The sequence below is a fragment of the Chanos chanos genome, chromosome 16 (assembly GCF_902362185.1).
Source record: "Chanos chanos chromosome 16, fChaCha1.1, whole genome shotgun sequence".
NCBI classification, from domain to species: Eukaryota; Metazoa; Chordata; class Actinopteri; order Gonorynchiformes; family Chanidae; genus Chanos; species Chanos chanos.
In genome coordinates this window covers 14,388,423-14,401,613 of record NC_044510.1, presented here as the reverse complement: position 1 = coordinate 14,401,613, position 13,191 = coordinate 14,388,423, and the positions used below count along the sequence as shown (strand labels likewise).

The following is a 13,191-nucleotide window of genomic DNA, read 5'->3' as shown; positions in this document are numbered from 1 at the left end:
GATTCCATGTAAATGAAGGTCCTACATAAAAATAAGAAACACACGCGCGCGTGTGCACGCACGCACGCACGCACACACACACACACAATCTTGTGTACCTGTCAGGATCTTCTTGAGAATGCATGAGCACATCTGACACAGGGAGGTGATTTGAAACTCAATTACTTCTCGCCCCTCACAAACCCCCCCGCCCACCCCACTCCCCACCCCACCCACTCCCCAGCCCTATTCTGCCAAACTGGCAAGCTCTATTTCATTTACGAAAGGCGTTGCGGACAACCTGTGTGTGTGTGTGTGTGGGGGGGGGGGGGGGTCACTATGATTTAACATCACAAATGTAATTACAGAAATGTGCCGCGCTAGTAAATATGTTCTGTTAAACTCCCAGCGACTCCCTCACAACTCATCGGCAACGTGAGGCGTCCGCTTGCGTTTCCTGGATTTATGGAAATTGAATGTTATGTACATCGTACGCGCATTCACCTGGACCACACGCGTTTATGAAAAACGGCAGCCCGCAACTGACACACGGCCCACACACACATACGCACACGCGCACGCGTGCGTGAATACGACTCACGGGCATCTCTCATTAGCATTTTCCATTAGCCTGAAACACGCGAGAAGCATGTTCCATCTCGGCCGCGGGCTCCGCTAACTTCCCAACAGTTCCTAAAGTTTATTAGGACACACGACGAGTTCGGACCATCTGCGTGTCAAGGACAGGACGTTTCGGTTAAAAAAAAAAAAAAAAAGTGTCGAGTGACAGGTTGATTAATGCGTTCGAGTGATGTCTCCAGGGCTTGGCTCACTCCACAAAAAGCTTGACTGCTGTTCTCGGTGTAGCGTTAATTACTGATGGGACTTTTCATTTTGGTTTATCATATCGATTATGCAAGTCCTCTGTCACTGATTTACTGATTTACTGGTATCCAATGTGTTTGATATTGTCATTTGTGTCTTAATGCTGATCAGACGTATGTCGTGCTGTTTCGTTGCATTAATATGGTTTCAGTACATATGTTCTTTCAGAGTGTGGATTTTTAGGTTGTGCGGATTTGTTGTTGCATCTAATTCGTCTTACTCAATTGACCAACTTGTTTTGTACCTCTTAACAACTTTAGGCAAATGTCTTAACACTTAACACTTCACTATAATATTTAAATCGTGACATATTATTGGCTGTGTGACACATGGAGGGGCGGAGCTTTATAGTACCTGGCCACCAAACCTTTCAAAGGTACCATGTCGAGATTCTCTGCCCTGGATGGCACCTCATCTGTGTTTGATATGAAGTTGTTTTTGATGTTTAGCAAGACTTTTAAATATTAAATATTGTATCAATGCCCAAATAAGGTCATTATATTTCCACTTCACCTTTTCATCCTGACCTCAGACCACAAGAAGTTGACTGTTCTCCTGATTGTTTTCACTCGTACCAAGGATCCTCCTCCTCTCTCTCTCTCTCTCTCTCTCTCTCTCTTTCTCTCTTTCTCTCTCTGTGGTGCAAACAAGGCAGAAAAGTGTATATCTTTTCTGTAATATCGCATAGTTAATTAGCAATATGAAATACATCTCCATGTTCTCTTCATGAAGTAAAGTCATTGTAAACCACCTTTAAGCTCATGTTCGCGTACAGCAAACCTCATCACGTTACAGTCTAACTGCCTCACAAAACGTCACCCCGGTCGGCTTTGTGTGAGGAGTCAACCAATGGGTGGTCTGGCGTGGCCCCACGCTAAAAAACGAATGGTTCCCATCACATATTAGTCTGATTAGGAGCCGTATGTTAAAAAAAGAAGAAGAAGAAGAAGAAGGGGTCGTTTCGGAGGGAAAGATCTGTCTCAGAGGAGATAGCATCTGATGATTTTATCTCAGCGTCATGGCACAGAGAGGGAAAAAAAAAGAAAAAAAAAAAAAAAGAAAAAAAAGCTAAGCTCTGCAGTTGAAGATTTCATTTTACCGCAGACTCTAGAATGCTGCTGAATATAGAAGGCAGTGATTGGTTCATTTTGCCCCCTGCCTCCGCCTCCCTCGCTTTCCTCCCTCAAAACAGATACCAAAAAAAACTGCACACGCAGACACACACACACACACACACACACACAGAGCTCTCGTCTAACAATAATTGCTTTTTTGCCTATTTCTCTTTCTTTCTCTCTCTCTTTCTTGTCTTTCTTCCTTTCTGTTCTTTCTTTCACTCCGCACACGACGACAGCTGCCAAACATTTCTCGTTTACAAATTCACATGGCACAGTCAAGGCTAAGCTACCATTTCCTACAGGTTGCCAAGGTAACGGTGTGTGTGTCTCTGTCTCTCTCCCTTCTCTTCTCTCTCTCTCTCCCACTCTCTATCTTTCTCTCTCTCTCTGTCTCTCCTTTCTTATTCTTCAGAATAACTACTACAGCGGCCTGCATGATGGACCTAAGGAGGTATCCCCTTGATGAACAGAACTGCACTCTGGAAATTGAGAGTTGTGAGTTCAAACACCCCCCCCCCCGCCCCTCCACCCATTTACCCCTAATTCACTCAGTCTCTTCAACACACACACACACACACACACACTCTCTCTCTCTGTCTCCCCTGTGCCTGCAGTTATGTTTCAGCATTAGTTCAGCTTTTCAGTGTTAATGTCATTTCTCTATTTTTACCCCATAGCATGGCATCCATTTTAAGAGCGGTCAGAACAGTGGATTTGAGAGTTTGTATTGTATTGTACCACCGTCAAACCTCGTTGGGGGGGGGGGGGGGGGGTGGGGGGGGGGGGGGGGGGGGGGGGGGGGGGGATCATTACATTTAAATAATTTATTTTAAATAATAAAAAATACAACCTTGTCATCTCATCACAAAGAAGATAAACACTTAAATGTGTGTGTGTGTGTGTGTGTGTGTGTGTGCGCCCTGCTTACTTGTAACTTTAAAGAAGCAGCAAAATATGGAAATAGGGCAATTATTAAGTAAAAAATAAAGTGAAATAATTCTTAAGATTGGGCATCTTTAATAAATTATAATGACGCTACTTTCTCTGTAAGCATATCAGTGTGCGCGTGTGTGTGTGTGGTGTGCGCGTGCGTGCGTGTGTGAGAGACAGAGATAGAGAGAAACACAGAGAGCGTGCATGGGGCTGGATGGTTGTATGGGAACTGCTGAACTTGGGAGGAAGAGCGTGATCTCAGTCAGACACGCCTCATAAAACAGTGTAGACACTGAGTGGGACTTTCTAAGTCTTCCTCAATGATCTCTCACTAAAACCTCAGCACTGACCGCAAGATCTACACGATATAACCGACTTTCACCGTCTCATGTGAAATGCAAAAATGTAACTTTTACTGAATGACCTTTGATTATGTAAGCACAGAGTCAGTAACTGTTTCTCCTTTGCTTACTGCCGAAGTATTACGGGCTATTGCTTTTCCTTGTCGCTAAGACGTCCTTAAAGAGACAGTACGGCATTGTGGGCTGGAACTCAGCTTCCTAAAACCCTTCTGCCACACTCCGATCTTCCAGTAGGTCTTGTTTATCACTTGTGAACTCGATGGTCATTTCCACTGCACTGCGCAAAGATCTAGACTTAGCATTCAGAGTCAAATCAGCGCCTTTAAAAGTCACCCTGCCTTTGGGTGGCATTGGTAACTAATGCAGTTAGAAGCAGGGGCGGTGTTTTGACCCAGAAGGTCAAGGGTGGAGATGAATAAACACAAGCGAGATTGAGAAGGTTTGCGTATCTCTGAAGCCTTGCCAGTGGTCCGTCCATCCTGTATGTCAGGGGGGCCTCACCTGCCATCAGATATCTCAGCAGAGCTCAGACAGGTTCCCACAATTCCTGACTCGGGGGAAAAAAAAGGAGACTAAACGTTGCTGCTGACGCGGGGAACCCAAGGCAAATACTGACATGTTTGGCAAACCATTGGGGTGTTAAGTGTTCTCAGGAATACCAGCTGTAGTAAAGGGTTCTGGAATTTTCCATGAAAACATATTAAGAAAACCAAAAAAAAAAGACATTGATTTGTTTGAATGTAAGTGGTGGTCAGTTGTTCTCTTCTCTTCTCTTCTCTTCTCTTCTCTTCTCTTCTCTTCTCTTCTCTTGGAAACTGGTCAATAGTGGTGCACTTGGTCAATAGTGGTGCACTCTGAAATAATTCATCCAAATTCACGTGTGGAGCACAGTATTAACTAGTTCATGAAAACTTCATTTTCTCTGAGGCTAAGAGGCCGGGTGGTCAGGGAACCTTTTTTTTTACGAGTGGTCACTGGTTGATATACACCCCAGAGAGTCCGGTGTGGTGAACCAATCAGGGAGGAGAGCTCTGGGCATTCCGCCTCGGAGCCTCGGCAGAGTGATTAAGAAAGGATGAATCCTAATCCAGGCAGGAAAACGATATGATCCCTGAACAACTGCCAGCGCACATCAGGCCCATGCCGTAATTAAAATAGAAAACACGCAGCACGGGAATTCCGAATCTGGGATGCAGCATATTCCCGGGAGGAGCCTCGGCAGTGTGGAATTAATGCTCCGTTAAGGCATGACATTCCAAGCATGGCTTGCATGTGTGGGGAGGGAATTCGGCTCATGGAATTATGGGAGGAGTCCTGAAGTTTGTTGTGTCTGGATCTGGTATTAATACACAATTACTGTGTAATTACATAGTAACAACAGGAACTGACTTCATTCTCTTCATTCACTGACACCTGCAGCACAGGAACAGTTTAATGCCAACAAAGACACAACACATGCACATGTATGTTGCCTTCAATGTGTCCCAAAGGCTTACCCTCCCCTCTCTTTCCCTCTCTCTCTCTGTCCCTGCAGATGGATACACCACAGACGACATCGTGTTCTTCTGGCAGGGCGAGGACAAGGCTGTAACAGGAGTGGACAAACTCGAACTCCCACAGTTCTCCATAGTGGAGCTGCGCCTGGTCTCCAGGGAAGTGAGGTTTACCACAGGTGAGAATTCTGTAGTACCCAGGTGAGGCGTAAGACAAGTTAGTACCGTACATGCCCAGTGAAGTTTAGCACAGGTAAGAATCCTTTGGTGCCCAGATGAAGCTGATCTAGGAAGAGCGCTGCAGTCCTCCAGCAAGGTTTAACACAATTTACACCCGTTTTACTGTGCGGGACTTTAGCACAGGTAAGAGTTCTGTAGTACCCAGGTGAGGTTTAACACAATTTGCACCCGTGTTACTGAGAGGGAGTTTAGCACAGGTAAGAGTTATGTAATACCCAGGTGAGGTTTAACACAATTTACACCCGTTTTACTGAGAGGGAGTTTAGCACAGATAAGAGTTCTGTAGTACCCAGGCGAGGTTTAACACAAGTTGTAACCATACCTATCCCAATTAGGTTTAGCACATGTAAGTATCCTTTAGTGTCCAAGCAAAGACGAGAGTGCTACAGTCCTCAGGTGAGGTTTAACACAATTTAAACCTTCCTCAGTTTTACTCAGAGGGATCTAACACAGGTGGGTGTCCTTTAGTGCCCAGGTGAGCTTTTTCACAGAGTTCCATTGTGCGTAGATGAAGATTTAACACAGGCAAATGTGCTCTAGTCCTCAGATGAGGTTTGGACTAAGTCCTCAATTTCAGGTGCTCCATTTGGAGTTTTATCACAGGACTGACAGTGCTACAGCATTCTGTACCAAAGGTTACCCCAGATAATCACCTAATACAGGTCTAATACAGGTCAGGTTGGGTTTATCTCAGGTAACGTCATGCCAGAGCTGCATTACTCTACGGGATCTTCTCCAAAGTGAGGGTCACGGAGCTCTTAAAAGAGGTTTATTACATGTGAGAGCTGTTGACTTCTCTTGCACCGCTGGTTGCCACTGTAGGGAGCCTATTATAGCTCACATGCTATATTTTATGCTTATCCCAGTGAAAATGTATGAATAAATGGAAACGCAGATTTTAGGCAGTGTGCACTTTGCATTAAATTCTTTTGTTGTTGTTGTTGTTGTTTCTGTTGTTGTTGTTAACTGTTTACTTACATTGTTCCGTTGTTTCATCAACTGAGGGAAAGCTGTGCGAGGGTTAACGTTGTTGCTAAACTAGCGTTAGAAGCTAACTAGCCCATGTGGCACAAAAAAAAAAAAAAAGAAAAAAAGGTTTAACGCGCCATAGGAGATTTAAGGTTATTGGGGAACGAAGACAGAGTCAAATCAAATTAGAAAATGTCGCCATCATTTTAAGTGCTCTTGCCCTTGTGTGCTCTTGTTTATTTAGATTCATGGTAAAGGGGCGCAAACAGGCTAGGATAAAATATGTGCAGAGAGCTATTGATTCATTAGGAGATTTACAGGAAGCAGGGACGTGATTGGACCATCCCTCATTGTGCGTTGCGCCCGGTCAATTGCCATTTAAATTAGTCTGATGCACCTCGTGAAAATTCCTCCCCTTCGTCTCTGATAAAAAAAAAAACGGTACACAAACGCTCCCACAACAGAATTTGTTGCGCGTCCTTAGTCGTAAACATTTCACCGCGGCTGAAGCGTCGGAATGTCGGGTGCCGTAGGGAAGTGGGGGGTTGGGGGGGGGAGAAAAAGAGAAAAAAAAATACAACAAACCTGGGATATTTCTCCGATATTAATAACAAGCTGTAGCACAATCTAAATAATCAATAAATTCAACCCCACTTATTAATCTCTCTGCTCCGGACATTTCGCTGCGTGGGCACTTTCACACCACACTTATCTCCTCCAGAGATGTTCGTCTTTCCAAGCCCCCCCCCCCCACACACACACTTTTTCATTTTTTCCTTTTTTTTCTTTATACACATTTTTTCCGCTATCTTCACACACACAGAGCAGGAAAACATGTTTTCAAATATTGGCGAGCTTCTTTTTTTTTTTTTATGATTATTATTATTATTTTTATTCGGTGATGTTTAGAGGACAAAAGAAAAGAGAGAAAAGCTGAAGCGCTCATTCTCTTTCTCTCTCTCTCTCTCTCTCTCTCGCTCTCTCTCGGATGGATCTCTGAGGGAGCCTGCTGAGATGGGTCTTTCTGAAAATTTGCAGTGTGTGCGACTTTTCTGCCATGTTTAATTGGAATCGAATCTGTCCCAGGAAAGGGATCTGCGGCTTTGGGGAAATTAAGCCTTACATCTGAACGAACGAAGAAATGACTACACAACCCCCCCCCCCCCCCCCCCAAAAAAATGTGCCGACTTTTGAAATTCCACCTTGAGCCTTGTGACTCTGTTCACCTTCTGCTCGATTTCTCTTCCCAAGAACAAGTTTGTTTGTCTGTTTGTTTGTTTGTTTTTCTGCTTACCTTTTGCTTTCTCCCCTCAGGGTCTTATCCCAGGTTGTCACTGAGTTTCCGGATCAAGAGGAACATCGGCTACTTCATCCTGCAGACGTACATGCCCTCCATACTGATCACCATTCTCTCCTGGGTCTCCTTTTGGATCAATTACGATGCTTCTGCCGCCAGAGTAGCCCTGGGTACGTGTCCAATCAGGGCTCACCCCCTCTTAGACCATTCAACCAATCCTCAAGCACACCAGATCAGCGTCATGTCCTAAAGACCGTCGTTACTAAATTTGCTGTACATGGTTTTCCATATCAACACGCGCGTTTTAGTGGCCCGGATAAAAAAAACTGCTTACTCCAATTGGCCTGTTGTACATTCTAAGAACTGCACTGCCACTTAAAGATTCCATTTAGACTCCATCTGATAGAGAGAGAGAAGTGAAAAGTAAGTTTCAACTACATTTCTTCTCGTCAACAGAACTTGCTCAAACAGTGTTAGCCTATAGCTTGTCGGCAAATCTTTTTTTTTTTTCTGAAGCGTAAATCTAAGGACTGATTTCTGAATTATGTTTGTGGACCTAAATGTTGATTGGATTGGTTCTCCTCAACAGGTGTCACCACGGTGCTCACCATGACAACCATCAACACTCACTTGCGGGAGACTCTCCCAAAGATTCCCTATGTGAAAGCCATTGACGTCTACCTCATGGGCTGTTTTGTGTTCGTGTTCTTGGCCCTGCTCGAATATGCCTTTGTAAACTACGTGTTTTTTGGACGTGGCCCGCAACAGCAGAAGAAAATCAACGAGAGACTGAACAAAGCCAACAACGAACGCCCGCGTTACGAGGAGAAACGACTGAGGGAACAGGTTGGCATCTTAACTGGCATCTGTCTCTTCATATCTGTGTCTATCAGAAACCAATTTTTTTTAACAAGTTAATATTTACATTATATACCACATGCACATCTTCAAAAAAAAAAAATTTGTGTCTGAACGTAATCTCAACAGTTGCTAAAACGTTTGAATCTCACCACGTGTTGAACATTCAAAAACCCATTTGCTCATTGCTTCTCTCTTAAAAGATTACCTTTTTGTTTGTTTGTTTGTTTGTTTGTTTAAGTTGAACAAGGCTAATATTTTGTCATTAAGACGTGATTCATCCTGTTCAGAAGTTGTGATTGAAACTGCATCGTCATCCCTTGTCGGGTTCTGGCCTGTTGTTATTGCTCCTGGCTTGTTTCAGTCTGCATCTGCTGCATTGGCCCAAAAAGCTTCAGCTTCAACAGATACGATTCGATTTCTCAAGAAGGAAAAAAAAACAAAAAAAAAACAAAAGAACAGAAAAGAAAAATCATTTGTGAAGGAAACACCAATTTTTTAAACCAAACTAATATGGGACCAAAGCAGTGACCGTCAGATGAAGTTAAGCCACTTGCCTCTGTGTCTAAGAGACGGCACATCACGCTTATGCTAAAAACGTTTTTCTTGTTGACCTCATGTTTATGTATTTTTTTGTAAATTTTAGAGTAGAAACGAAAAAGAAAAATGTGCTTTTTAACTGTTAGTGTTTTTCTACGCGTTTTAATGTTCTCTTCATTTTTTCTTTCACATCGCAAGGACTCCATTTCAGCGCCGTTTCAAACCAACACCCTCAGGTCATATACACAACGAAGAAATCTGTATCTCGAGGAACAAAGAAAACTCGGGGTACATGCATTTAGCAATCATATGAAAAAAAAAAAAACAACAAAAAACGGTTGATCCAGTAAATACCATTAAACTATCTGTCAACGACCGTAATAGTTCTCTAAACTCTAAACATAAGTTAGTGTATGTGTATGTATGTGACACCATCTCATCACAGCATGTGCATTAAATTTTTTGAAGCTCAGTTTTGTTGTAAGAGAAGAGAATACTCTTTGTCATTGCCCGAAGTTCCAGCAGTGTGTCGGTGACTGATCTCCCTGTTTCTGGATTGGTTCTTAGGTGGACGCTTACGGGAACATCCTTCTGACGACTTTGGAGATGAACAACGAGGTAATGCCGTCCGACGTGGGTAGCAGCGTCAGCGACTCCCGGAATTCAGTCATGTCTTTCGACAGCTCCGGGGTGCAGTTCCGGAAGCCCATGGCGTCCCGGGACGGTTTCGGCCACCACTCGCTGGACCGCAGCGCCATGCGCAGCCGGGCCAACTGCCGCCTGCGCAGGCGGTCGTCCAAGCTGAAGCTGAAAATTCCCAACCTGACTGACGTCAGCACCATTGACAAATGGTCCCGGGTCATTTTTCCCATCACCTTTGGATTCTTCAACCTCATCTACTGGTTGTACTATGTGAATTGATGTGCATTCCCCTAGGAATTGAGGGCCATAATTTTGAGAGCACATTGAATTGGCTTTGATACAATTGGAAAATATGTATACACATATACGAGAAGCTGATACATATGTATATGCATATTTCTATATATTATATTTCTATATACACAGCCGTGTGTACATCTAAAAAAAAAAAAAAAAGGACTTTTCTGATGTAAAAAGTATTAATAGAATGACTTGAATGTTTAAGAATAATGCGAGAGAAACATTTCAAGCGTTTGAATTTCCTTTTCCTTACAAAACAAAACAAAACAAACAAACATGAAAATGCCCCCCTCCGAGGGTTCGTTTGGGACTAACGACTGCATGATATTTTTGCTAAGAGAAAAACCGAAAGATCGCAAGCGGAAAAAAAAAAAAATGAAAAGACATAAGCGAGTGTCTCGTCGGCTTTTTATGGTGGACTCAGCCTTTGCCTACTACTACAGCTCATGAAAATCAGACGTGGTGTGTGCGAGTTACAGGCGTTGGCCAGCGGGGGGGGGGGGGGGGGGGGGGGGGAAATCCCATATCCCCCCTTGACCCCCCCCCCCAAAACCCCTTTTCCCATTCCCCCCGCCTCCCTGCGGATGAAACCAGCGGAATCATCCGTTTCTACTCTGTACAGCAAAACCTCTTTTTGGATCATGTGTCATTCCTTGGTTTTCAGGTGACATCAGCTCTGGTCAATGGTCTACACTGGACAGCCGTGTGAAGTTTAAGCCACTACGCCCAAATCAGAGTCAGTGAAAAGCTCTTTTTTTTTATTTTCTCTTCATGACATTTTTGAGCAATTTCTTGGGGTATTTTTTTCATTATGGTTCTAAGGATGATGATGATGATGATGATGATTATTATTATTATTATTATTATTATTATTATTATTATTATTTTGTCTTGGAAAAATAACGTGTTTTGGGAGAGTGTCACTGAAATATGTTCTAGAGTTAGTGCATTTATAGCTAATGAACCAGAGGTATGCATTTTTCATTTTGATTGTTTGAAAAAAGGAGAAAAAAAAAAACAAGTGTACATTCTTTCATTCAGTTATACTTCATCAACATGGTCAAGTAGTATAAACGTGTTCCTTTTCCTAGTGAGATCCACCCGTTCTGTAGATACCGTAAACATGGGAATCGTGTTACGGTCTTTGTGTTACACAGAAAGACTTCAGAAAGACTTGATTGTTCTTCAGAGCTTCAGAGTTTGAAGTTAGTCCACTAGCCATCCGACCATCTGAAGATACATACATACATATATATATATATATATATATATATATATATATATATATATATATATATATATTTAAAAAAGAGAGAGTGACAAGAGTATAATAATATTGTGTATTAAAACAAGGGATATTATCATTGTTTTTTATCTGTTTATCTTATAAATAGGCAGCCCATAGTGTTACCTGCTATTGTATGTGTTTGCTCCCTCCTTGTAGCGATTTTCATCTTTAGAATATGACTGAGGCTGATGTTTAGGTTTCTTACGAAACGTGCCTGACCGACTTCTAAAGGAGGTGTTCTCAGTCGATCAATTTGGAGACCCTTGACCTCTGACCTTTCACTTTACCTTAAGCACTGCAGATTCACCTACAGCTCTGATGTTACGTCTAGGATGGAACCCCAAAGACCTATGACATCAGCAAAATCAGGAAAGAAAAAGAAAAAAAAAAGTTTCTAAAAAAAAAATATTAGTCGACAAAATGAGGTGTTTGATAAAAAGCCATGAACTGAGGTGACAACCAAAAAGGCCTATAATCTATGCGTCTTTACTTGCCTTTTGTTTTGGGGGTTTTTTGTTGTTTTTTTTGGGGTTTTCGGTTACTGTTTCCATCTTGATTATTTCTGGGGTTTTCCTATCAACATGTCATTTCCATCCACTGCAAGATGCAGCCCACCTACAGATGTGTAAAGCAGCAATCAATCATCAATCATCCGTCCCACATGTTTCCGAGTCTCCACAAACACTATCAACCAATCACCATCCTCTCCACCCAGGCACTCAACCAATCACCATCCACTCCCCCAGGGCAATCTGCCTTCAGTAGGAACCACAGCAGTCCCAAACGACCATCCAAAACACTGACTTCTCTGGAGTTCTTGGGGTTATCCCCCTTACCCCATCCCATTAAGGTACACTACAGCACACAAACAACTTGGTGACGATGATACTAGAGAAACTCTTGACGTTCAATTTGTCTCTTAGTTTTTAAACCAGTGAGATTATAAGGGAGTGAAACTGCAACTGGAGACATGCCGAGACCTGAGGAGCTCCAGTGGAGGTAGATGAAGGTAGCCAAGCCCTGAACCTGAGGTAGCCTAGAGCAGTGAGTCATGAGCTGGCCTCACACCTCACCCTCTGACCCTAAAATATCCTACCTCCACCACTCCCTGGTCTGGTCTTTTTGGCCTAGAGCTTTAGCGAACATGAGTACGGTGACCCCAGGTGGGCTACTCTGTTTTTCCCGCTAAACATGGCGAGAAGCGGTAGCGACTAAAGAGGGAAAGGTACGGGTTACCTGAGGAGAGCTTTGAGGATTGTAGCATGGTGGCTAGCAGTTTGCTGCAAAATGCTACTAGGCATTACTTTAACATGTGCAGTTCTGGAAGTAAAAAGTGTGCAAAACTGGTGCAAAACTGTGTGAAAGTGACTACTTTTTTTTTTCCCTGAAGTACAAAACAGAAAGCAAGAAGGCTAAGGCAAAAGGAGAAGAAGAAAATAGATTGAAATAGGTGTGCCAGTTAGCAGTTTGCTACAAAATGCTACGTTTCAGAGCTTGATACATTAGCGGTTTGACTCGTAAAACGCGTTACGTTCTCTCCATTAAGGGAATGACATTGTCTTATGTTAAGGCTATGTTTTAGAGCGTGGGCTAACTGGCGGCAGGGTTAGACTGATCTCCGGACACTGAGTGTTAAGCAGTTGGAAACGGAGGGCTAGCAAGTGCAGCGTATTCCCCGTTAATAACAACCCTTCTCCGCAACCCTAATGAACAAAAAAATATATATATATGTAAATATCAATTCATGTGAACGTTTGAAGTCACAAAATTATAACCAAATAGAGGTGACTGTACCAGAATGAGGTGGTATTAGGGACTTTGCTTAGCCCAGAGTTGAAATGTTTATCGGTAGGGCATGAGAGGCAGCTCACTAATTCAGTAAGAGAATATGGATCTCACTACACACCCGCTAACGACCTTATCGTTTCTGAACCCCACAGCTCTTACTAAGCCACACTGCATAACTTGGGTTATCGACAGAAGGAAAAAAAATCACCAAATTTCTCTCAGGCTTCGTATTGGATTTACAGCCTAATCAGCTTGAGGATGAAGAATGGAGCCCAATAGACTGGACGATCAATAGTAAAATGAAAGAATCTCGAGCTACGGCTGAATTATAATAGCTATGGATAATTGGAGATTACTCAGAAATTGTTGATCCAAGGTATTTTATAACAGACTTTCGGATGATTGTAGTGCATCGTTTGACTTCGGATAGCTAGTGCTTTCTCCCACGTTAACCTCCAAACTTCATTTTTCTAGAGGTTTCTCTGAAACTCAGAGGTTC

At 42.9% G+C, this 13,191-nt stretch overlaps 1 protein-coding gene across 1 annotated transcript in view; it reads left to right on the top strand.

The window, feature by feature from the left end:
• gabrb4 (gamma-aminobutyric acid type A receptor subunit beta4) overlaps window positions 1–9,595 on the top strand; it is a 47,185-nt gene extending 37,590 nt beyond the window's left edge. Inside the window, exons 5-10 of the mRNA XM_030793426.1 lie at window positions 2,395–2,477; window positions 4,812–4,949; window positions 7,294–7,446; window positions 7,866–8,122; window positions 8,873–8,962; window positions 9,242–9,595. Of these exons, the coding sequence (XP_030649286.1) occupies window positions 2,395–2,477; window positions 4,812–4,949; window positions 7,294–7,446; window positions 7,866–8,122; window positions 8,873–8,962; window positions 9,242–9,595 (1,075 nt within the window). The remainder of the gene's footprint in view (window positions 1–2,394; window positions 2,478–4,811; window positions 4,950–7,293; window positions 7,447–7,865; window positions 8,123–8,872; window positions 8,963–9,241) is intronic.
• Window positions 9,596–13,191: the final 3,596 nt, after the last annotated feature.